This window comes from Scophthalmus maximus, chromosome 9 (assembly GCF_022379125.1).
Source record: "Scophthalmus maximus strain ysfricsl-2021 chromosome 9, ASM2237912v1, whole genome shotgun sequence".
Lineage (NCBI taxonomy): Eukaryota > Metazoa > Chordata > Actinopteri > Pleuronectiformes > Scophthalmidae > Scophthalmus > Scophthalmus maximus.
In genome coordinates this window covers 16,796,306-16,819,202 of record NC_061523.1, presented here as the reverse complement: position 1 = coordinate 16,819,202, position 22,897 = coordinate 16,796,306, and the positions used below count along the sequence as shown (strand labels likewise).

Genomic DNA, 22,897 nt, shown 5'->3' with positions numbered 1-22,897 from the left:
CAGCTGGACTTATTATTTACAGTTGACCTCACAGAGATCAGTGGCTTCATGTGTTGCTGTGTGATATTCAAATTCAGAGGACAAAAGAGATGAGGGGGGGGGGAAGCCCAGCACTTCCCGTTGTTCCCAAGAATCGTCCACGCACTGCGCTGGGATCATTGGGGTGTGTGTTCCACGGCGTGAAATGTTCCACACCCATCCAGCCCGCCCCCCTGCGGCCACCAGAGCCGAGCAGGAGCAAGGAGCACCTGCCACGGGAAAGTGAGCGGAGTCGCTCCTCTGTCCGTCCGCGGCGATCTTTCCTTATCTTCCGGTAGCGGAGGACTCGCAGAGTCAACACCTCTGGAGGAGGCGAGGAGGAGACGGACGCGCACGCGTTATGGTCACAGCTGGTCGACGGGGTGAGTCGAACCGACACGATAATTGTCAAGTTACGCGCGATGTTATGAGCTCGTCTGGTGCGTTGAACAAGTTGTTGGTGGTGTTGTTGTTGTTGTTGTTGGTGTGTTTTGTATCTGGAGTGTCTCGCGACCACAGGGACGCGAAACCGTGTCGCGTCGACTTTTCCCGACAGGTGCGTGCGCCTCTCTTTAATCAGCTGAGGTGAACCGTGGACGTGTGTGTGTGTGTGTGTATATATATTCTATATATTCTTGAATAACGTCCGCGCTTCGCGGGCGCATTAGGACACACGACACGTCGGAGTCACGTTAGTCCTCATTCATTTGTTCCAACCGCCAACGTAAACGTCCACGTTCGACCGCCGCGGGTTCTTCGCCGAGTAACACCTCGGACGTTCGGGGTCGTTGTTCAATCATAAATTCTTGCTGTCAAATTTTGTTGTGCAAACCCCCCCCCCCCCCCCCCACACACACACACAAAAACCAAAACAACCCGAGTGGACTTCTCCCCAACAGCGTCTGAGGACGTGGGGTCATGTCATCTCTCCAAAGATCAGCTGGCGTTGACTCATCGTGCGCATGTTTTATTAAATTCCATAAATCTGAATTTTAAAATCGCAGATATGTGGTGTAATGACTCACCGTTGTCTTTAGTCAAGTGGAGTTTATTTAGTTCAGATTGACTCGGTTGACCCTTGGAAGTTGCCTGACGTCAGTGAACACGTGAAGGCAACACAGAGACAAACACGGCGATGTTTTTAATGTATTATCTCTGAAGATTGTAAACTCCCCTGACATATTTTTTTTTTCTTTTGTTTCGGGTCCCTACAACTGCTTCGTACTTTCTAAAAAAAACGGACAAAATCATAAGCCTAGACACAGCATGTGAGAGAAGGATGCAGTGCACGTGGAGCAGTTTGAAAGGTGATAAAGACACTTGAGCAGAAGGAACCTGGAGCTCAGAGAATGAGTGTCATTTGCTGGGAACACGCCTGAAGTCTTCACGGCTGAACTGTGCTACGTCACCCCAGCACATTTCCTCCTAAATGTCCTCTGTTTGTTTTTTTGGTGGAGGATTGTTCCAGTTGGAGCGGTATCTCACTGTCATCTCGTGTTTCCTTGAACGTTACCTCCACAAGTAACCCAGCAGGTCTCATCTAGAGTTAGTTTGGCCCCAGGCTTTGACACAATGAGGAAATAAATGGTGTTTTTTTTCATGCAGTTTTGAATTGCTTCTTTCCGTGTGTTTAGCTTCTTCGCGTGCACAATACCCCCCCTAACTTTAATTTTCCTCTGAGGCAGTTAAAATAGTAGATGTGACACATGATAAGCTTAATGTTGGGCTCAAACAAATGGCAAAGCTACAGCGCTCCACCCGTCTCTCTGTAGCCTTAGAGGGTGGGAACCCGGTTCGTGTTGTTTTTGTCCGTCCCACTGAGAACAACCTTTCACCCGGGCAGAGGCTTTCTTTGGGATTTCCAAAAAATCCTCTGGCGTCCTGGTTCCTTTTTTGTCATTTATCATTTTCGGAGTGCTGGGTGCTCAGCCAGAACTTTTTCCCCATGTTTTACACTGATTCCTGCCCCCCCCCCCCCCCCCCCCCCACCTGCCCTTGTGAAATGAAAAACATGTTCATGTTTATCTAATTTCCCATGGGTGACCATTTTGTACTGTTAGTGTTTTTTACGCAAGAAGCAACAAGGTTGCCCGTTGTCATCTGCAGTGAGATTTTAGATAGTCAAATGAGGCGGTGTGTTCAGTGTTTGCCTGCTTTCTGAACGAGCCAACTCCAGCATGGCCGAGTTATGCAGAGGGACTGGCACGCTGCGAGCCGAGGCGTCACGCCATGGAGGCCAACAGGAAGAGAACTCGAGGCCACTAAGTCAGTCATTCGATTCAAACTTTACAACTCTCTCTGCCTGTCTGTAACTTCATCACCTCAGGGCATCAAGTCACAACGGAGATCTCCTTTTATTGTCATTGTAGCAACCAGTCTGACGGTGCTTAACCACACCAGTATACACTACTGTGTTCTTGTCTTACATGGGATTATAAGAAAACAGGATCTCTTAAATCAAGAGTGCTGCTCACCTCCGAATCGTAGAGGTTATATTAATCTTCTTAGTCAATTCCTGATGTTCAGTTTGTCTTCAGGTGATCTTCTCAATGCGAAAGCCACTGGGCTTGGACTGTCAACCTGCACTACGGGGTTCTTGTCGTTGAAGGCACAATGCCCCGGGCCGCTGACATGATCAACCTGAGCTTCCTGTCTGACTCAGAGCGGGATCTGATCCTGGAGGTGCTGCAGCGGGACGAGGAGCTGAGGCAGGCTGAGGAGCAGCGTGTACGGTGAGAAGAGAACGTTTCCTGTTAATTGGACAAAATTACATTTTCTCTCTCTGAGATAAAAAAAAGTACCGAAGTATGTAAGATTCTACAAGTGTAGTCAATTCAGGATTAGAAAAAGTTTAGAAAATTTGTGTAAAAATTATTTAATGACTTTGTTACAGCTCAAAGCAAAATTAAACTGCTTTCAGGCATGCACTTAAGTCCAGACATTTCCCTGAACTATTCCAGATAGACTAGCTCTCTTCCTTCCTTCATTCCTCCTTTGAATCCGCTGTGTTCCTTCTCCTGATATCTGCTGAGATGTCCACAGTCCATGGTTTGCATGCTGGCTGGCTTCAGTGCAATCAGCTGCTCACTAGTTTAAACAGTGCAAATCTGGACTTGCGGTTGGTACTGATAAATTATAGGATTCACATAGGGAGGTGAATGACAGAAGTATTAATCCTTTGGATAAGAACAAACCATAACTCTCTCTACTAGCATGTGTAGATAGTATGCAACTTAAGTTATTAGTAAAAATTTAAACAAGGATGAAAAAAAAGAGCTACAATTTTAAAAAGTAACCGGAGCAGCTGCAACAGGCTGCATACCCAGGCTGCATAAAAAAAAAAAAGTATTGCTTTGATATTGATTACGAAAATCACATATCTTGTTGGCACCAGTATTTCAAACAGCACCCAGCCCAATCTACTGGGTGCCCAAGACAAATTTACACTAGAGGCCATATAGTGGACAACAAATATATCTCATCTTGATATACACATTTTTTGTGTTGCAGTGCACAATACCTTGATTTAGGGCTTGACCATAATTCACTTTAATCATTTATTGCATGGTCATGATATGAAATGTATTAATAACACCACACTTATACAGGGAGTTGCTCTCAGATGGCCTCAATTCTTCATGCGGTGGATTCCACAACAGGTTGTGAACATTATTTTGAGATTTTGCTCTAGTTTCGGAAAAACACTCAAACCAGCCCCGTTCTGTTACCAAAATCCAAAGTCGCTGACATTCTGATGTTGGAAGTGTGAACATTAACTGAAGCTTCTGACTCATATCTGCATCATTTTTTGCATTGCACTGCTGACACATTGCATAAATAAAAAGTTGTACATGTGTCCCTTACAAAGTTCTGTGAGTGTATAACTATATTAAAGGAGACAAGTCATGCTCATATTCAGGTTCATGATTTTAATATGGATTATTACTTAAAAAGATTCACATGCTCTAATGTTCTGGTAACACATCAGTTTCCTCAGACTGTCCATACCTGCAGCTCCTCTTTCCAGCCTCTGTTTGAAACACTTGGTTTTTATTGTATCCGTAAAACCCCTAAACTTGGGCATGATGTCACTAATGACATTTCTTTTTGTCACAGGAAGATGAAGACAGAGTTGCTGGATGTGAAGAGGAAAGGCGCCAAACGTGGCAGTGGAAAATACAGTCAGCGTAGTTGTGGCAGGTGCCTGGAGCCTCTGAGCCGACTGACCGTTTTCTCCAGCCAGTGTAAGATGTGCAATCACCATGTTTGCGGCAACTGCCGAACAGTCTTCCCCAATGGATCCTGGCTGTGTTGTGTGTGCGCCAAAGAATCGTAAGATATTCTTTTGTTCACGCTGTTACTCAAAGGTCATTTACTACATCCCTGTTGTTCATCTTGGGCACAGACATGTGGTTGTTGGTTTCACACTTTTCTAAACATGAATAAAAATTATGCTGGATTTACAGAGAACAAATATATATTTAAAAATATTTTTGAGGTGAGAAATGCTCTCAAACATTTGTTAATGCTCAAGGCTTCACACAAGTTATGGTGGTTAATATTGACTACAAAGTTGTTTTTTTTGTTTGTCAGAAAACTCCCAACTTGCTTGAAGATCTTTAGTTTATTCCAGCTAATATTCAATTTCAATTGAACTAATGTCTTAAAAGCAAGTGGCCTTTCACAAAAATAACACAAACCTCACTTAAGTGTTCATTTGAAAACAGATAAAAGATCAATAACAACACCATGTTTTAAAATGACAATTGTTTCTATTTGTTGTCCACCCCATTTATATTATTGAGGAGAGGCCAAATAACAAAAACACCTCTTTGTACAATGTTATGGGCTCTAAAAAAAATATGAGAAAGTCAAATATATGTCTTTCTTTTTATTTAACCTTCTTTCCTTGTAGCATCTGGTGGTGACACTCGGAAGTCTATGAAAACTGGTGTTTTAAGCAATAAAACGTAATAAAAACTACAGTAATGATAATTTCCGTAATTAATTATTATAATTGTGAACTGGGTAACCATTAACTAATATGGCATTTAACTGCTTAAAAATGTGTTTGTATTGGATTCCAGGGATCTAAAGAAAATGACAGGTGACTGGTTTTACGATCAAAGGGTCAACCGCTTCTCCACAACGCCAGGACATAACCTAGTGAGGGCCTCCCTGAAAAAGAAACCACCATGTGAGTACGGGAAGAGGAAGTGCATCAACTGTTCGACTAGGAATGTAAACAGCTCTCAGCCAGACCTGCATTAAATGCCCACAGTCACAGAAAGGTTCAGTTCAACAGTGAACGGAGAGAAAATGCAGTAACATGATGGCATTTAGTTTAACTGGTTTGTCTTTGTTTTTCTTTTCTGTGTTATAGTGAAGAAGCGCGAGACAACCGGAGAAGTGCTGTTGAGAAATACTGAAATGAACCCAGATCCTCCCATTCCAGTGCCAATGCCCAGGCAGAAAAATCAACCAGATAACAAAGGGTTTGTCTTCATTCGGTCATCAGTTTTTGTCAGTTGTCCGAAATGTTGACACATTCCAGAAACACAAATTAAGAATGTCTCAACATTTTGTGCCATTTTATCCATCAGTCATTCAAGCAAGAATTCAGGATCATCTGCTTCAAAGGAATCATTTGAATCAAAGGAGGATGTTGGGTCAAAACCAAATCGCAGCGATACAGAGTCTACAGAAAATGCCAGTTTAAGCAGCCATAAAACTGAGACGGAGTCTGACCGTGTGACCCCAGAGCAACCAAGGTAAACTCACCTTTTGTTTGTCTAAAATATACAACACTCCCAGGAACTTCAGACATCATTTGAGCTAGGTACTGCGGCGTTTAGACCTTGTCCCTCAGAGCAGGTATCTGTCCTACCTGGTCGAGTGGACTAGTCTTCAATATTTAACCAATACTTGGTCAGCTCATTTTATAGTTCTAAATTTGATAAATACAATGCACATAACTCTTTAACTTATCAGATGATTAGATGAGTTATCACAATACTTTTTTTTACTACACATTTGTAATATTGGCCTGCGATTCTAAACTTCAGTTTCAACTAAAATGAGAAAATGTGTTATAATTAATATCATTTAAAAATTAAAAATTAAAAGTCCAAAATATCAAGTATTGTCTTGTGTCTGACTTAAGCTGCGAGCCCACATATGGCATAAAAATATGCTGAGATGTCCAATTGCTAATTTCAGTCAAATGGGGATCAGCTAAACGTTTTAGCATTATTTGTTTTTGATCTATATGTCAACAACTAGAGGGAAGCAGTCACCGACCGGCTCCACTGTTTCCAGTCTGACCGTCCCTGTCTACGCAGACATTGTCAGCGCTGACAGCCCGAACTCAGACGCAAACAAAGTAAGGTGCTTTTAAGTCAACATGGTCATAAATTCTTTAGACTTTTTTTCTTCTCTCACTGTTTCTCTGTTTTTCTGTCACCACAGGGCCAGAAAGTAAAACCAGTCAGTCCGAGCCCGGAGTTGGACGTTGACAGACTCTTCAAGAAGAGCATCAAACGATCCCCAAAGCTTGCTGGTTAGCATCTCATATTGCTGTTGTTTTTATTCCTGAATCAAATGACAAACATTGTGTGTATACATGTGTTTGATTCATGTCTTTACGTTTAGAGTTTGTATCGACACTGGACCTTCGTGACGGACATGACGCCTCAATGGGAAACAGGAGTCGCTCTGTACCAGGCTTAGACGTACAGGTGAATTGTTTAAGGAAGTTGTTTTCTAGTAAATCAAGTTATTTTATCATGATAAACTTTGTTTAATGGTAATGCTTATTCTACTTTATTTCAGTTTTATTGTGTGGTTTAACTGAATTTGCAAAACTAATGTAAATTGAGGATTTTGATGTATGGTGTGTGTGGGTGCGGAAGAATTGATCCTGTAAGAGTTGTAAGCTGTAAGTTTTTCACATGCCCGTGTGATAAGTGTTGGAAAAAAAAATTAGTATATCAGACTGCTGGTATAGGAAATATTTTACTCCCTAATATCTGCATCGGCCCCCAAAAATCCATATTGGTCGGGCTCTAATTATTTCCTAGATGACTTGTCGAATATCACTGGATGAAGCTATAAATGGTAAAACCTTCTCGCGGCCTTTACAGTTGATGTTTGAGATATTTTAACATTTACAGGGTCATTTCAGATTCACATCTAAATTAGAGAAAAAGTAAAATAGTCCTGGAAAATTATTTCAACATTTTCCTATTTTCCTTTAGCTAGGTTAGACGGATAGGCTTCTAGCTGAAAGGGCAGAGTTGTGTTCAGGATCATATTAACATTCAAATGGTAGTTCATGGATGAGATATTTTTTAGTAGGCTCCTCTCAGTTATGTTGTGGAAACCCTGCCATCAAACCCCCATGTAACGTTACATACATGCAGGTTTGATGACATTACAGCTTAAGCTTCAGAAACTCTGAATATGTGAGTTACATTATCCTTCAAATATAAATATTAGTCAATGCTGGTAACTGGTAGTTTTTATTAGGTTTAGAGATTAACGTGGGTTTCTACCTAACTTGATTTAAAACAGTTGTATTAGGTTAATTGTTTGCTTACTCTAACTCTTCTCCAGTAATAAACAAAGCAAACTCAGCTGTAACTTCACATCTTTCATAACCTTTTGTGTTATCGGTGTTCAGGCTGCAATGGTTAATATAATCCATAAAACAAAGGATTCAAGTTATTGATTTATAATAATTTACATAACACTTCCCAAGCATAGAGCAGAAAGGGCCTTTCCACAAGAAACAAAATAAAATAAAGTGGAGTGCTTTGATAATAGTAAATAGAATATTAAAACAAGGAAAGAAAAACACCAAGAGGAGATAGCAGTAAAAGTGTTGACATTAAAACATGAAAGGGTTCTTTTTCAAATACATTTATTTTCAAAATTGAATGAAAAGTTTATTTAGCACTTCTCTAGCCTCTAATGAGAGGAGTGAGTGACGATTCGGTTTTTGCAACCAGCTAGATCATCGCTGAAAATTTCGAGAAAAGAGTTGGAATCTTGTATTTAACTCTGTTGAAAATTGTCAGATTGGGCTAGAATATGTTTTTGACTTTAATATATTACACCTTGCTAATATTCTTAGTGTTTATAAGTACGGAACACTAATCCAGATTACGAGATACATTTCTGGTAACCCATTATCTAATCTGGGTTTTTAAAACTCCCCTATTTGTGCCTGATCAGCCTTCATAATGTCTATCATCATACTACAGGAAAATGAGGAGGAGGAGGAAGATATTGACAGCTTGGTCAACTTTCATAAAAGGACAATAGCATCAAGCTCCTCCAGCCTGCGTAGCTCAAAGGTAAAGTATTGACATTTCTTACGGCTCACATTTGTCCTCTGAAGGCTCTTTGACGAACAGCTTGTTAGCGTCTCAGAACGGAACTGGTGTCCGATAATCTGAACACAGATCTACAACCTCAGGATTTCCTCAAGCAAATTAGGATGTTAGACATTGATGTGTACAATCTACCAAAATGTCTCCATAGTAACTAAAGCTGAGGCCACAAGACTGATGCTGTCACTCTGGATTAAGAATTTGACAGAAACAATAAACTTTGTTAATGCCTGACTCACTTTCTATGAACCCTCCAGTGTTACTTTTGTTATATATGATTTGTTTCCATGTGTTTTCTATTTCTGATCTGCAGCATTAAAACTTTGAGTCAGTCCCAAATATAATCTCAATGTCAATATTTGGCATAAATGAAACAGGAATTGTCAACAATGATTTGCTCATCTTGGGTATGTTTGTGTTTCTGCAGAGCACACTTGGCAGCATGATGAGTATTTACAGTGAGGCAGGAGACTTTGACAGTGTGGAGGTGAGCGGGGATGTCGTCTTCTCGATGAGCTACGACGAACACACCCACAGCCTCCAGGTCTTCATCAAGGAGTGCCGCGGGCTGGCCTACGCCGACGCTTCACGGAAGATTTCACACCCGTGCGTATTAAACTTTTATTTATTCCAAGCATGTCGACCTCTAATGTGAAGCTCCAATCGGCAATGCGCGTTGTTTGAAGCACAGTTTGCTCCAGTCTTCAAACTGTGGCTCTGAAATACATTTTTCTACTGCACACACCCCCCTCAGTGATGTTAACACAACTTTGATCAGTGTAGATAAGAGGCTGCTGTTTACAAAGTCGCAACAGTCACGTCCCAGAGGTGATTGCTTGAGTTTTACAGGAAATTGAATGTCAACAAATTTCCTCACAGCACTTAATCAGGAATCACAGCAAAACAAAGTAACCAGTAGTCAAACGCTTGTTTGCATACTTTTTTATTTTTGTGTTTCAGCTACGTCAAGTGTTATCTGCTCCCTGACAAATCTCGCCAGAGCAAAAAGAAGACCTCCATCAAAAGAAACACCATCAACCCTGTCTACAAAGAAACTCTTAAGGTGATGGTTTATAGCTGGCTCCTCCCAACCGCACGGCAGCTGCTGACCTCATCCTGTTGACTTAATGACACTCCCTGATTAGTGACCTTGTGCCATACCTGCTGCAAATAGTGACCACACCCACAGAGACCTTAAGATTGATATTGACACTGCAGATTACAATACCTGTTGTCAAATATTGATTTTGGTCTTGGCCTCAAATGTAGAGTCACCTTAAATGAAGTGGCAGACTAAACTGCTAAAAAGAAAATTAGCTGGGTTAATCTGTTATTAACAAATTATTGCTCTTGTAATTTTTCCTTAAAGATTAGTAATGACATTTCATGCACCAGTGCATTAAAATGAAATACAGTAAAGCTGCTTTCAGACATGCACTGAGGGGCTGAAGGTGAGAACACAAATGTTGCTTTGGAAATTTTCTGGAACTTTTCCTGCCAGCTCCCTTTCTGAATGAGCCCATGTGAGAATACATTAGGAATGTCTTTCTGGAAAATTCGCAGCGAGCGAGTGGGCGTGCCGATGACTGCAACAAACTACAAAAACATTGCTTTCCGAAATGTCCAGAACCAATTTCATCACCGTATCAGTTCTGAGACATCTGGTCTTCTCTTCCTCTTCCTCTTCCAGTACTCTATCAACCGCTCTCAGCTGTTCACCCGCTCCGTGTTGATATCAGTCTGGCATCACGGTCGCCTCAGCCGCAATGCCTTCCTGGGAGAGGTGGAGATCCCCCTGGACTGCAGAGACCTCGACTCCCCATACGAGGACATTGTGGCTCTTATGACAAAGGTAGATCAGAATGTTTTTTTTATTTCTTTACCATCCTACAGTATGTGGAAAGGTTCCCAACTGAGGGCCCCCAATGCTTTTACGTTCAGTGAAGGGTTTCACTCCAAAATGTAGAGTATGTGTGTATATTTGAGCTCTAACATACAAGTTGAATAAGTGTTTTTTTTATCTTTCTAGTTTGTCCAGTCATGAGCAGAACTTGTAAACAATCTGGAATTTCCTCTCCTGATGAGTCTTGTTTTAGAGGAAATGTCAAGAAAGCTGATTTTTCAAGTTTCCAGATTATGTTTCAGGTCATTAGAAAGTGGGTTTTAATTACATATTTTGGTGAATTCTTAGTAAATATGTTAAGTATTTATTAATTTGTAAATTGTTGATGGGTTTTTTCACACTCAAAAGCCCACCAGTATCCAGTTTTATTATTATTATTAGTCCGGGGTTAGTGTCGATGCCCCCATGTTAGAAGTAAAGACATGTTTACTGTGTTTCTTGTGCACCCTAAATGCTAAATGTCATGTACTTCTATTAAACAGGCAGCCTCTAGTGTGCAGGCTTCAGCTTTTTCTCAGTACAAAGGAGAGTTGGTGATATCCCTGAAGTATGTCACAACAAAAAACCTAACAACTAGGAAAATCAAAGGTAACACTGCTGTAAGAAAAGTGCATTTAGCTCCGGCTGTGTTATATAAACTTTGCCTCAAATTTCTGAAAGCATTTTGTCTTCATCTCCTCTTCAGGCAAAAAGGTGATGACTGAAAATGGGGGCGAACTGCATGTCTTAATTAAAGAGGCCCAGAATTTGATGGCAATGAAACCAGGAGGCACTTCAGATAGTTTTGTGAAAGGGTTCGTGATCATCTTTCTACTCCTAAAACCACATTCACCGTGTTTTCTAATAGACATTTTATCTTTTTAAACTAACTTGGTGTCTGTGGTTCTGCAGATACTTATTCCCAATCAAAGCAAAGACCACAAAAAAGAAGACTCCAGTTGTGAAGAAGAACTTGAATCCCCACTATGACTACACGTTCGTGTACAAGGATCTGGCTCTGGAGGAGCTGAGGACGATGTGTCTGGAGCTGACTGTGTGGGACAGGGAGGCCATGCTGAGCAATGAGTTCCTAGGAGGAGTCCGCCTCAGCTCGGGAAAAGGTAGAAAACCAATCAATACATTTTTCTTCTCACAATAGAAAACTACTATTCTGTGAGATCTTGTTGGACCCATTCCCCTGACAGATTAACTGTATCATATTTGTATTGTAAATAGAATAATACACCTTTTGTCCAAATGAGCACTTAAAAAGGTTATTCTTGCTGTTCACACTGGTATTCCCTCCTCCTCTGAAGCACATTGAGTGTTGGTGATGGGGAACAGAATTGGTCCTTCTTTCATTAAAACGTCATGAGGTTTAAGCAGCCTGACGTCATCAAATGAAATTAATATCTTCCAAAACAAAACCCTTCTTGGTTCTAAAAACAGTGAAACACAAATAGGGAATTTTTGAAGAACTTTGAAATACTTGGAAGCCTTGAACCAAAACCTGGGAATATTTTTTGCCAAAAACTAGGACTGGGTTTTGTCTTACATCACATATATTGAAAGCACATAATAAAATGATGCTTTAATGTCAAGCATAGATGGGACGAATGAGTAGAGCAACAAAAACTTGTTTTTAAGAAAGATGTGAAAAATTGTAAACCTCGGTGTTCAGATCATGGATTTGGCACTTTAACTTGTTGTACATCATGCAACACTGTAATGAAGATAAAATATGATTTGTCTTCATGAAAAGAGAAAGTAATACAGTCTCTTATCATTTTTACTTGAAATTGTTTTATTGCCAAAGAATAAATTGCCTCTGAGAATAAAATGTATTTTATGCTGAAGACCCCACAAAGCGTCCACGCCTTTTCCCCAGTGTGACAAGTGTTAAAGGAATTTAGCATCATTATAATAACGGATAACTCCGCAGTAATTATGCATTTGTTGTATAATCTTCACCCCTGCAGGCACCATTCGAATTGGAAAGGAGGAAGTGGAAATGGACTCTGTTGGAGAGGAGGTCAGTCTGTGGGAGAAGATGATGCAGTACCCCGACTCGTGGGCAGAGGGCACTCTTCCACTGCGATCAACTATGCAGGAGGGTAAGGGCAAATGAGGATGGCAGTGCAGTGCGGGCCTGGACCTTCAGAGAAAAGAGACTGACTCGGGGGGAGAAGCTGTGACCTCTGAGATGAAATGTGAGATTATTTTGAAACTCTTTGACTCATAGTTCACCAAGCATCTGTTCACACCTGCTCCTTCTCCACACAACCATGACTGCAGACTGGTGTTACTGCTAAAAATTTGTGCCAAAGCATACAACACTAACTCTTCGTTTCAAGAGCGTTGACACAGTCATTTTATGTTTCCTTTTTTTAATTCAGTCTACATATAGGGCCTATTATTGCGATTCAAATCATGCACAAGTCTGGCGCACGGTTCTTAATAGTTGTCCAAAGAATTTGTGGTGTTGCATTCAACAAATTGTGCTTCGTTCAATCTATACCATTTTATTTTACATTAGTACTATTAAGTACAACTATATTTATATAAAATGAATAAAGCCTTATTTGAAATTTTTGAATTTGTCTATTTTCTCAATGGAGGGTGAACAGTCGGTTCCTTGGTGGTTGGTGCTTATCATTTAGGTGTTTTAGGTCTCATTAAATATCGGGTTACTAATGGGTTCTTTGTTTACTGTTTCTCTCTAAACCTTTGCTCTTTTCTATGTCTGTGGTGAACTCTGCCCCCCAACTGATGACTTTATATCGAGAATACCGTGACCTTGCTTCAGTGTTGTTGAATAATCACATTTGAACATGATCCTTTTTTTTCTCCTCCCTCCTAATGTTCCTCTGGACCTGGTCTCTGGGTTTTTTTTGTCCATCCTCACATTGTTATCGTAACACTGATGAGTTCCTCGCTGTGGCAACCAGAGGGTTTTATTAAGTTAGTCACAGAAGTCTCTGTGGAGCTCGAGCCTCTCTCGTTCCTCTTCATCCAGCAGAAAGCTGTCGATATAAGAGAACAGCTCGTCCGACGCCATTGGGGTGATGAAGCGCTCTCGGTCCATCCCAAGCTTGTCCAGCAGCACCATGCTGAAGTAGGATCTGGAGATTCTGAATGCTTGTCTGCAGAGAAACAGGAAGCAGCAATTAAAAGGGACAATCCACTGTCTGAAATTGATATTAAAGCAGTAATGATTGGTAGTTTTTAAATTAATGATGCAAGGTTTTCCAGTCCATGTCTTCCCTGTTTTGGTTCACTCTTCTGGCTACTGAGAGCAACGTCTTCATCAAAATAAGTGTTCTACCTTCTCAGCACCAAACACAATGTTAGGGAGAGGCCGTAAATAAAGTTGAGCATTTAGTGGCTAAAGCTGGATATTTGCCCTCAGAAGTTGGTGGAGACCAAAGACGGAGCCCCCCCCCCCCAAAAAGATTGAATATTAGACAAAAACTTATCAGGTGGCAAGAAATAAGACTCCAAAAAAGTGCTGATTTTGCTCTGTAACTGCTGAATGTGTACATAAATTACACTGCTGTTAGTGTTTGAACATTGTAGGTTTATAGCTGCCTTATTTTTATTTATTTGGCCACTTAATGGGAGTGGTGCAAACTGTTAACAACATAATGACATTATCTCCTTTTCAAGGTGATATGACTACAAAAATAAAAACTGATTTCACTTGACTGTTAGTTATCTGACAAATGTAACTCTCTTCTCAGTCCTTTGGCCTCCACCAACTTACCAGCAGTTAAATGCTTCTTGACAATGTTCACTAGTAACTTTACCAGCAGTTTGGTGCTGAGCAGATAGTTGTACGGTTGCTTTGACTGTAAGCCCCAAAGACTCTCCCTGCTCAGATTCATGCACATCTCCTATCTACCTGCCTGCATTTACCAGAGTACTTTGCACCACACTCAAAGAATGTGCACTCACTCAGCTGTGGGATTTGTGTGTCAGTGTAGAGGCTGAAGAAAGAGACTCTGGAAGAGATTTTCCAGAGTCTGGAAAAAGTGAGCAGTGACCCTTACTCTAATTTCACAGTTGGTGGAAAAAAGCTTTGCCTCTTCTAAGATGGATTAGTGCCTACATGATTGTGTCTACTGTTAGTCTGGTGCAAAATGGTGGACTTTAGAAAGAATCTTTTCCTCCCTGATTCTCTAAGGAACTAAAGACAGATGTTTGCTGTTGATGTTGTTGGGTTCAGTCTTGTCACAATCCTATTACTGCTCCTCTGGAATTATGTGCTGTCTTTTTATTATGTTATTCTTTCCAGTTAATATTTTTCCTTTTGACATCAAACTAACAGACACTCCCTTTATATTTAGAGGCTCCTGACATTTGAGGAGCAGTGGTTCTCAAACTGAGGGATGGACCACCCTGGGCAGCCTCAGCAGGGGGCACATGGATGACCAGGGGGGAAATATGTGAAAATACAATGTGATTCATGTGGGGAAAAGGGCCTCAGCTTGAATCGTTTTTTTCATTATTTACTCCCCCTATCATTGTTAATGATTAAAAAAAAAAGAAAGAAGGTTGGATGGGCTCGAACTTGAACGCAGCTTCTAGAGGGGGCATGGGTACCAGAAAAGACTTTGAGAATCACTGATATAGAGTGAGGAGGAACAATTCTCACTCTTAATTTAAATGGTACTTATAGTATATAAAGCCTAAATTGACCTTTCTCCAAGAATGAGCCTTATCACTGCTGAATAACTAATTGATGAAGAATCCGACTATGACCTCAAACCCTCGATGACTTCAGAGCCAAGCAGACTTTCTTTAATGCGACCCGTCTCACGAGGCGGGGAGCCCAGGAGCTCGATCACGGTCACATGTCGCAGGTCCAATCCACAGTCTGATTTCTGGTTAAAAGAAAAAAGAAAACAAAGAAACAAAGAAAACAGATTGTCGGGTTCTTGTTGTTTGTTTAACTTCCTTGGAATCTAGCATTTTTGTGCAGGAATTCTTGTTAAATCAAGAACAGCAGCAGGTTTCCTCACTTGTATCATGATGTTATGCAGTTTGTAGTCGGTGTCAGATGTGTTGGGTGCAGAGATGATCAACAGCCTCCTCTTCTCGTAGAACTGATCCAGAAGAGCCGAGACTGTTTTTACGTCTGATTTAAACTCCATTGCTACAAACGCACAAGGACACAATTAAATCCTGTAGCTTCACCCTCTAATACAGCATGCAGACCGTCGTGTACTGTAAACATGTCAGTGGTAGAATATACTTAATTTCAACTTTAAGGCTTTATACTTCTTCTCCAGCAGCTCCCAAACTATTTGACATGTGGCCTCTAGTTGAAACTCGTTGTTGCAGGTATTCGATGTCAGAGTTCCACGAAAAATACATTTCAAATCCAACATTTTTATTTACTTAATTATCCAATATTAAACAAAAAGTCCAAGATTGGAGGGTTTTTTCAAAGATTGAATAGGGATATCTGAAGCACAACTTTGTTTTTTTTGTTTGTCCCTAAATCATTATCAATTATCTCCTGAGCCCTTTATACTTTAACATAAACCTTTAAATGCAGGACTGTTGATTTTAATACGGTCTCTCGGTTGATTTAACTGTTAATTCCATAAATTTTCCATATATTTGATAGTTTCTATTTTAGTCTTTTATCCTTAACTTCATAGTCTTAATTTGTGTGTTTAGCCATCTAAAGGCTTTGCTCCACACAAAATGTAATTATACTTGTGCAGCAACAGTAAAGATCTATATCTAACTTTAATGGTGTATTGCATTTCAACATTGCTGTATTGGTATTGGTCCACCACTTGTACATAAAGTATACACAGAAAATTGTAAAGCATGTTCCTGCAGATTCAGTCCTCACCAACACACTCGGCAGCATTTCCGTCCCAGTTGCGGCCGAACTGGCAGACGCGACGAGATGCCCCCTTCAGCTCGTACCCTCCCTCACAGTGGTATTCACACGTTGCACCGTAGTTATTCCCGTCAGAGGAACAGGTGAGGGAGCCGTGCAGAGGTGGAGGAAGCAGCGTACATCGTCTTACTGTAAGTAGAAAAATCCAATGTGACATCCTGTGTGCTGTAAAGCTGTCGTCAAGTTGATGAATAGTATTTAAACTCATTGCAATGAGTATTGCAACAAATCACAACAGTCATTAGCTCAGGGCACTTTGCAGAGTAAAGGTGGAGACCTCATAAGATTATTTCATGAATCAAAACATTAAGGTTTTGTCACCTCACCCTCGACACGGACAATAAACTTGCAGGCGGCCCTGTTCCTGGCTTGATCATACACTTTGTATCGGATTATATTTAGTCCCTCGTTAAAGTCGGTGCCTGGCTCCTGGCCCACTAATATTACACTGCGGAGACACAAGACCAGATGTTCAAATCCTTTTTTTTTTTTTTTTTTAAGTGAACACGAAACAGAGGCAAAGGAAAGGAGGGACATACTCGAGCGATTTGTCAGCGGTATCTGTAGCAGCGGGGGGGTCCCACGTGACCCTGGCAGTGAGTTTTCCTGGCTCTGCAACCTTGAGCCTGGACGGGGGACACTTGATCTTTGGAGGATCCATATCTGAAATAAACAGCTTGAAACTTAAAAGAGTCATATTGGAGATATTAGAGGAAGGAATTCGGTTGGAATGACAACATATTTTTTTGGGATGCAGTGTTAACACAGAGCAGAATATGAAGAGTGAAAGACATCAGAGCACAGATTGGATTCAGTCCAAAGGACAGAGCAGCAGGAAATATGCTTGTTTTTGTGAGAGTGGACACAAGGAAGTGGATTTGTGAAAGAATGATGGGAAACTGGAGAGCAACACAGATGGACGGAATTTAGGTCCATGTTGCGGCAGTGAGTCAAACCTCCAGTTCAAGGACTATAAACGAAACCTTTGAACATCTGGTTAGCTTTACATGTACAGTAGCCCAGAGCAGCAGAATAGGACTGTGACGTACCTGAACAATCTGGCTGTGCTCCGCTCCACGACCCGCCGTGCTGACAGGTGCGCGAGTGTTCCCTCTCGATGCGATAGCCGGGGTCGCAGGTGAAGTCACACCTGGAGTCCACCACGAAGCCATGAGTGCAGGTGTATCGGCCGTGCGGGATGAGGGCCAGCACACGGCAACGCATTTCTAAACAAGTGCAAGGGTCAAAAACAGACAGTCAGTGGAAATCTTAAAGGGTAAGGTTTGTCAACAAGTCCAAAACCAAAGATGTGTGGGTCCGACTTTCAGGAGTTCTTCCTCAGTCTCGGCCCCAGGCAATGAATTCATAGTTAGTGTCAGTTCACTGTTGATTTTGGTCTTGACATGGGATGTGTTTATAATGACAAGGCACCAAATATCCAAAGACAGATTTGTCCTGGTGAATGTAGAGTCTCCACATACGGCGGCAGTAGGCCGTCCCAGACCAGCGGCGGCTGGCGAGGCACTGAATGGAGCTCCTCCCCAGCAGTCGGTATCCTCGGTCGCAGCTCATCTCGCAGCGGGTGCCCAGCGTGCTCCGGTGCGCCCCTCCTCGAGGGGAGTGGCAGGTCACCTCCCCATTGGTCAGACCCGGAGAGTGACACCAGTGAGGGTCTGTTGATCCGGCGAAAAAAGAAAATCTCTAGTGAAACAAACACTATAGAAATACGGTCGTTAGACAATCATTGATCATTGAATTATCTCACCAGTAACAGGTGACATTTTTTCATGTGCAAAATCAACCTAGAGGCGTAAAGATAATGCCAGAAGGATTACGTTTTGTCATTATTCAGATCAATAATTAATATTGCATCATGCTCTTAAAAGACAGGAACTATCACAACAAACAAACCACAGAAGTTGTCAGATTTTTATTTAGCCACAAAATGCAAAAAAATGTTTATATTTTGATCAAATCATACAGGGACATAAGCACATTAAATGATCCTCTTAACTTAAAAACTCATTGTGTCAGAGCTTCTCATACCAGATCATACGGTAATATAGTCCAGTTTACTACTGTGCACAGCCTCATGATATTGTGTATATGGTCATGTCTCCCGCCCCTCGGTGAGTGTGTGCTTTCTTTTTAAATACGCACCGTTGTAGTCTAGGTGAGGAGTGTAGTCTTCCTCTTGAAAGTCATTGTAGCCGTCATGCACCGTTGCACCAGAGCCGGCTGAAACAACAACAGATAAGAAACAGTCAGACACGTGGCTGGAGACGGTCAACAAACCAAAACTTGGTGGATGGTTCCGTGGTCAGTGAGGCGTTATCCCTCTGCGGGAGCAGCGTTGTACTGTATGTAGGTCATACAGAGACAGGAGGACATGCAAACGACTCTCCCCCACACAATCTCATTTCCATAACGCCCCTCTCAGTTTTCCCTTCACACAAGCTCAGTAACATTCCAGCTCGTGGACACCTGGATTTGCAATCAGTGACTCTGACGGAAAAATCCTCCAGGTTTTCTAATCTGAGAGCGGGAACCTGGGAAAACATGGAATTCTTGATAATGGCGGTGTTGTTTTCTTGAAGGAAAGGGGGGGGGGGGGGGGAGACCGTGTGTATTGTAGTTTATTTTTCGAGCCTCCTGTACGTTACGAAACTTTTTCGACACAAATCAGGACAATCTGCTTGTTTTCATTACTCCCTTGGCGATGGTCCCACTAACTCATCTCTTTCCATGAGCACGCCTTGTGTACTGCACTTTGAATTTTGTCTCTGAATCAGTCTTTCTGCACAATAGATCTGTGTCACTGCCGCCGTCGCCCCCGTGCTCAGCAGTTTGTGGCTCAGGCACATTATTCCTTTCATATCCTGAAAATGACTCCATGTTTAGAAAACGAGTGCCAAACTTTCCAGTCTGTCGACCTCCACCCTCATCTCAAATCAGTTCCCGTGCTGCTTCCTTTGCTTCGCCGCGGTTTTGCATGTTTACTGGCAAACTTCACCTCAACCCAACCACTTCAACAAAGTTTTTTTTATTAATCACTATGCTTCACATTCCAACTTTTCCCAACCCTGGAAGCTGCTCCGGATTGTTCCAGTGATATGTGGGGGTTAAACCTCTCATCAGCACTTTCCCCATAATGAGCCCAGTGTTCCACTCAGACACGTTTCCCTAACGCCTCTTAAATAAAATGAGTCGGAGGAAATAAACAAACTCAGCTCAGACAGACATTACTTCAGGTGCTTTATGGTCGGCCTGCACCGCCACACATGCAAATATTACAATTTATTTTTCTTCTACTTACAGTTAGAACTACTGCAGCAGTGAAAAGTTCGCATTTACTGGAGTACTGTACTTGAGAACAATTTTGAGATACTTGTATGTCATGCTTCTACTTCACCACATTTCAGAGGGAAATGTTACTGCACTGCATTCTCGTTTTTTTTACTGTATCCAGTCCAACGCACAGTTTAAAGATTAAATCAGTGGTCCAATGTGGATGGTTTATTGAAGACATCATATGGGAGCGTATGTATGAAATGACTGCTAATATTTCTTGTTCGAATGTCAAACTCAAATAACAGACACAATGTGTTTCTGTCATTCTTTCACCAGTCTGGTCCCATTTTCTCATAATCTGTCAATGAGTCCCAGATGGGTTTGATGGGTTTGGGGCTGCAGTTAACAATTATTTCCATTATCTCTCAATTTATCTTTATAACCATGATAAAATGTTTTAAAAAAAAAGAAGGTCCCTTGTTCCCCACAGCCAAAGCCAACATGTTCTCCAAATGTCTTCTTTTGTCCGACCAACAGTCCAAAACCCAAAGATATTCAGTTTACTGTCATGCACGACAAGTAAAGGCAGCAAATCCAAAAACTTACCGAGACACAAACCCACACACACACACACACACACACACACACACACACAGTGTCATATTGTTGGCAGAGTGAGTCCACGCTGCAGGAATGACTCACGCCAGAGGAAGGTGTGTGACGTTTCGTCTGTCTCTGATGACAAGGCCGAGGTAACGACCGGCGTCCTCCCTGAGGACTCGAGTCATCTTCAGATGTGTGTTTCTGGGTGGATCTCGGGCCTCGTCATTATCTCGCAGGATTAAACGAAGGCTTGAGCACACTTGGCCCAGAGGCGGACTCCTCGGTAATTAACTGCCAGCTGATTAGAGCCGAGCTGTAATTAAACTGCCTGGTCAGCGAAGTGGAGAGGGAGAGGGAGAGGGAGGGAGACATCTGAAGAGGTGGCTGCAGCTACAGCTTTTATGGAATCCGTTTTGACTGGAGTGTGGCCAGTTGCATGTTGGGAGATGTCGTGAACAGGCCGCATCCCCGCTCCTCATTCCTGGAAGGGAGGAGTGGGTCCATTTGCATTCATCCAGTCACCTCAAACATTCTGCACATCTGCATGTAATACAATTGTTCTTACTGCCGGAGATGAAAGTATGTCCAAAAGTGCAGAGGCATGTTGTTTGACTGTCTCTCCATTGTGTAATCAAATGTAGGCAGCCTTGTGTTTCCTCTTTCAGGCTCAGGTCTTGTTCCAGAGGCCTGGGAGCCCGAGGGTTCTCCGCAGTATCTTAGCTTCACTGCGCGCTTATGGACAGAGATCTCAGAGGTTGGTCCTGGAATCTGCTGGAGCCTCTCTCACATTACGGTTCAGACTTACAGTACTAAATTATTACAGTACTTGACTAATTTCATCTTGATTTACGCTTTTATTTGACAACATTCAACATTTCAGAGCCAAATGTGGTAATTTCTTCTCTGCACATGTATCTGAGTATTGCAATTGCAAGTTTCTTTACAGATTATATAGAGTATGATAGAAAAAAATCCTTATTCATTAACTGTATATCAAATCATAATCATTAGTTGCAGCCTTATAGGAAAGTTTTTTATTTTTTTATGTTGTCCCAAAACCAATAGCTCAATGCTATTACCGCATCATTAGAATAAACCAACCATGTTGTATTGGTTTATTTACTTAATTTACCAGTTTGGGATCAATAAAGTACATTTATCTATGTATCTATCTATTTATCTATCTATCTTTCTATCTATCTGTCGATTGAATATACAAGTATTACAGCACGTTTACTTATATACTTCATATTTACATACTAAACATAAATAACATTGTCAATTGACTCTGTTTCTTTCACCGCTGGAATCAAATTACTTTTTTTTTTTTCGTCCATGCCAACATCAGTAGCACACATTCATAACATTCATAATTCAAGAACTTGGATACGTGAGTAAAGAAAAGGCTTTGAGGGTGTTTTCTTACTCTTTGTCTTATTGACTCTTGAACTCACCTGTGAGGAGTAAAATGGACACAGCAACAACGCGGCTGAGGGACATGTCAGAAACACAAAGATGACACTCCTGGAAAACCAAGTTCTCTGGTCCGACAGAGAAAGAACAAAGTACAAAGAAATAATCCAGGGACAGTAAACTAACAACACTAGAGAAGTATTTTTGCTTGTTTGTTTTTTAGAGAGAAAAAAAAGAACAAAGAAGCTCCTCGTAACACTATTGTCTCACTGCTCAAGTCATCCGTCATTCGTTTCTCCGTGCTCGAACCAGACGACCCTGAAAGTGCCCCCGTACTCCAGACTTTATGGTCGATGCCTTGACACGAGCGAGCTAAGTGACTGGCACGCAGCGATAGCGATATCCGGTTTTCAAAATAAAACCTGTGGAAACAAGAAGTTTACTAATAATACCGATATGAAAGAAAATGACACTATCATTGTGACATTTAGTTTATTACTTATTTTATTTTATTACTTGTTTATTATTCATTTTGTTTCATTTCAGTATGAATGATAGGCTGACAGGCCATCTGAATGATGAATTGAATTAACGTGAACGTTTTGTTGTGAAATCAGGTCTTACTCGCTGTTACCGTAATGCTTAGTATAAACACGAAACTCAAAACGTCGTGGGAGCCAGTTTGACATGGTTTTTCGAAGTGGAGGCCTGACTGCAGAACAGTCTCCGCAGTTTTTGTGAGGGAAGAAAAAAAAGATCCTTCATCCACATGGTGGCACTACCGGACTTCTCATGTTTGTGTTTTACCTCCCATCGCCGCATTGAACATAATGATTGAGCCATTTCATATATAAAAAAAATAGAAGGAATAGAAAGTGAATGTAGACTACAAATCAAAAAAAGTTTACTCATTGGAGAATAGTTGCCTTTAAAATTGCATTTGAACTGAAAGTGTGACTATTGATAACAATAGTCATTAGACATTTTTAATTCCCCTTGATTATGACAGTCGACTCATTACACCCTGTTGTGAATCTATCTTTTTCCCCTGCACAGTGTCATTCTTTATGTAAACTTTGTTGTCTTTTAATTTTAAAATAATGATCCTATAAGACAATTCAACAAAACAAATCACCACATGTGATTTGATGGGAAAAAGTCCCCCGGGAAATCTAAATTATTATAATGTTACAATAGAAAATCAGACGAGGACAAAAAAAACCCGATGTGAATATTATACTGAGAGGAGTTTCTGTCATTCAGCCTTCAATCACTGACATAAATAGGGCGGACAAAATAATAGAAAAACCTGTCTGTATTGCAAAAACACAATTCAACGGCATAAAGATGTGCACTTAACAAACTGCCAATGGTGTGTGT

The 22,897-nt window shown here is 41.3% G+C and overlaps 2 protein-coding genes across 3 annotated transcripts; one reads left to right on the top strand and one right to left on the bottom strand.

The window, feature by feature from the left end:
* The first annotated feature begins 174 nt into the window (after positions 1-174).
* Positions 175-12,885, top strand: sytl4 (synaptotagmin-like 4). 2 transcript variants are annotated; one of them, XM_035649292.2, is made up of 17 exons: positions 175-401; positions 2,556-2,750; positions 4,135-4,350; positions 5,106-5,215; positions 5,402-5,513; positions 5,622-5,789; positions 6,301-6,400; positions 6,487-6,577; positions 6,670-6,755; positions 8,283-8,375; positions 8,839-9,017; positions 9,372-9,474; positions 10,102-10,263; positions 10,797-10,902; positions 11,000-11,108; positions 11,206-11,414; positions 12,273-12,885. In XM_035649292.2, the coding sequence occupies exons 2-17, from the start codon at positions 2,632-2,634 to the stop codon at positions 12,419-12,421; spliced, it is 2,112 nt and encodes a 703-aa protein (XP_035505185.2). In that variant the 5' UTR covers positions 175-401; positions 2,556-2,631; the 3' UTR covers positions 12,422-12,885. The 2 variants fall into 2 exon arrangements, with proteins under 2 accessions (XP_035505185.2, XP_035505186.2); XM_035649293.2 differs by lacking the exon at positions 175-401 and adding an exon at positions 440-458.
* srpx2 (sushi-repeat containing protein X-linked 2) lies at positions 12,077-21,860 on the bottom strand. Its single transcript, XM_035649294.2, has 10 exons — positions 21,559-21,860; positions 18,371-18,448; positions 17,692-17,883; positions 17,260-17,436; positions 16,750-16,873; positions 16,537-16,658; positions 16,160-16,339; positions 15,315-15,448; positions 15,055-15,176; positions 12,077-13,436 (listed from the first exon to the last, which is right to left on the bottom strand). The coding sequence occupies exons 1-10, from the start codon at positions 21,602-21,604 to the stop codon at positions 13,256-13,258; spliced, it is 1,356 nt and encodes a 451-aa protein (XP_035505187.1). The 5' UTR covers positions 21,605-21,860; the 3' UTR covers positions 12,077-13,255.
* Between the last annotated feature and the right edge of the window lie 1,037 nt (positions 21,861-22,897).

Bases quoted from the DNA above. Each gene is read 5' to 3' on its own strand.
- sytl4 (XM_035649292.2), top strand. From the start codon at position 2,632: ATGCCCCGGGCCGCTGACATGATCAACCTGAGCTTCCTGTCTGACTCA. The intron at 6,756-8,282 runs GTGAATTGTTTA...ATCATACTACAG, and splicing joins TACCAGGCTTAGACGTACAG to GAAAATGAGGAGGAGGAGGA. The intron at 10,903-10,999 runs GTAACACTGCTG...TCTCCTCTTCAG, and splicing joins AACAACTAGGAAAATCAAAG to GCAAAAAGGTGATGACTGAA.
- srpx2 (XM_035649294.2), bottom strand. From the start codon at position 21,604: ATGTCCCTCAGCCGCGTTGTTGCTGTGTCCATTTTACTCCTCACAG. The intron at 17,884-18,370 runs GTGCGTATTTAA...CCGGATCAACAG, and splicing joins TCCTCACCTAGACTACAACG to ACCCTCACTGGTGTCACTCT. The intron at 15,449-16,159 runs GTGAGGACTGAA...GTGCGTTTGTAG, and splicing joins AAATGCTGCCGAGTGTGTTG to CAATGGAGTTTAAATCAGAC.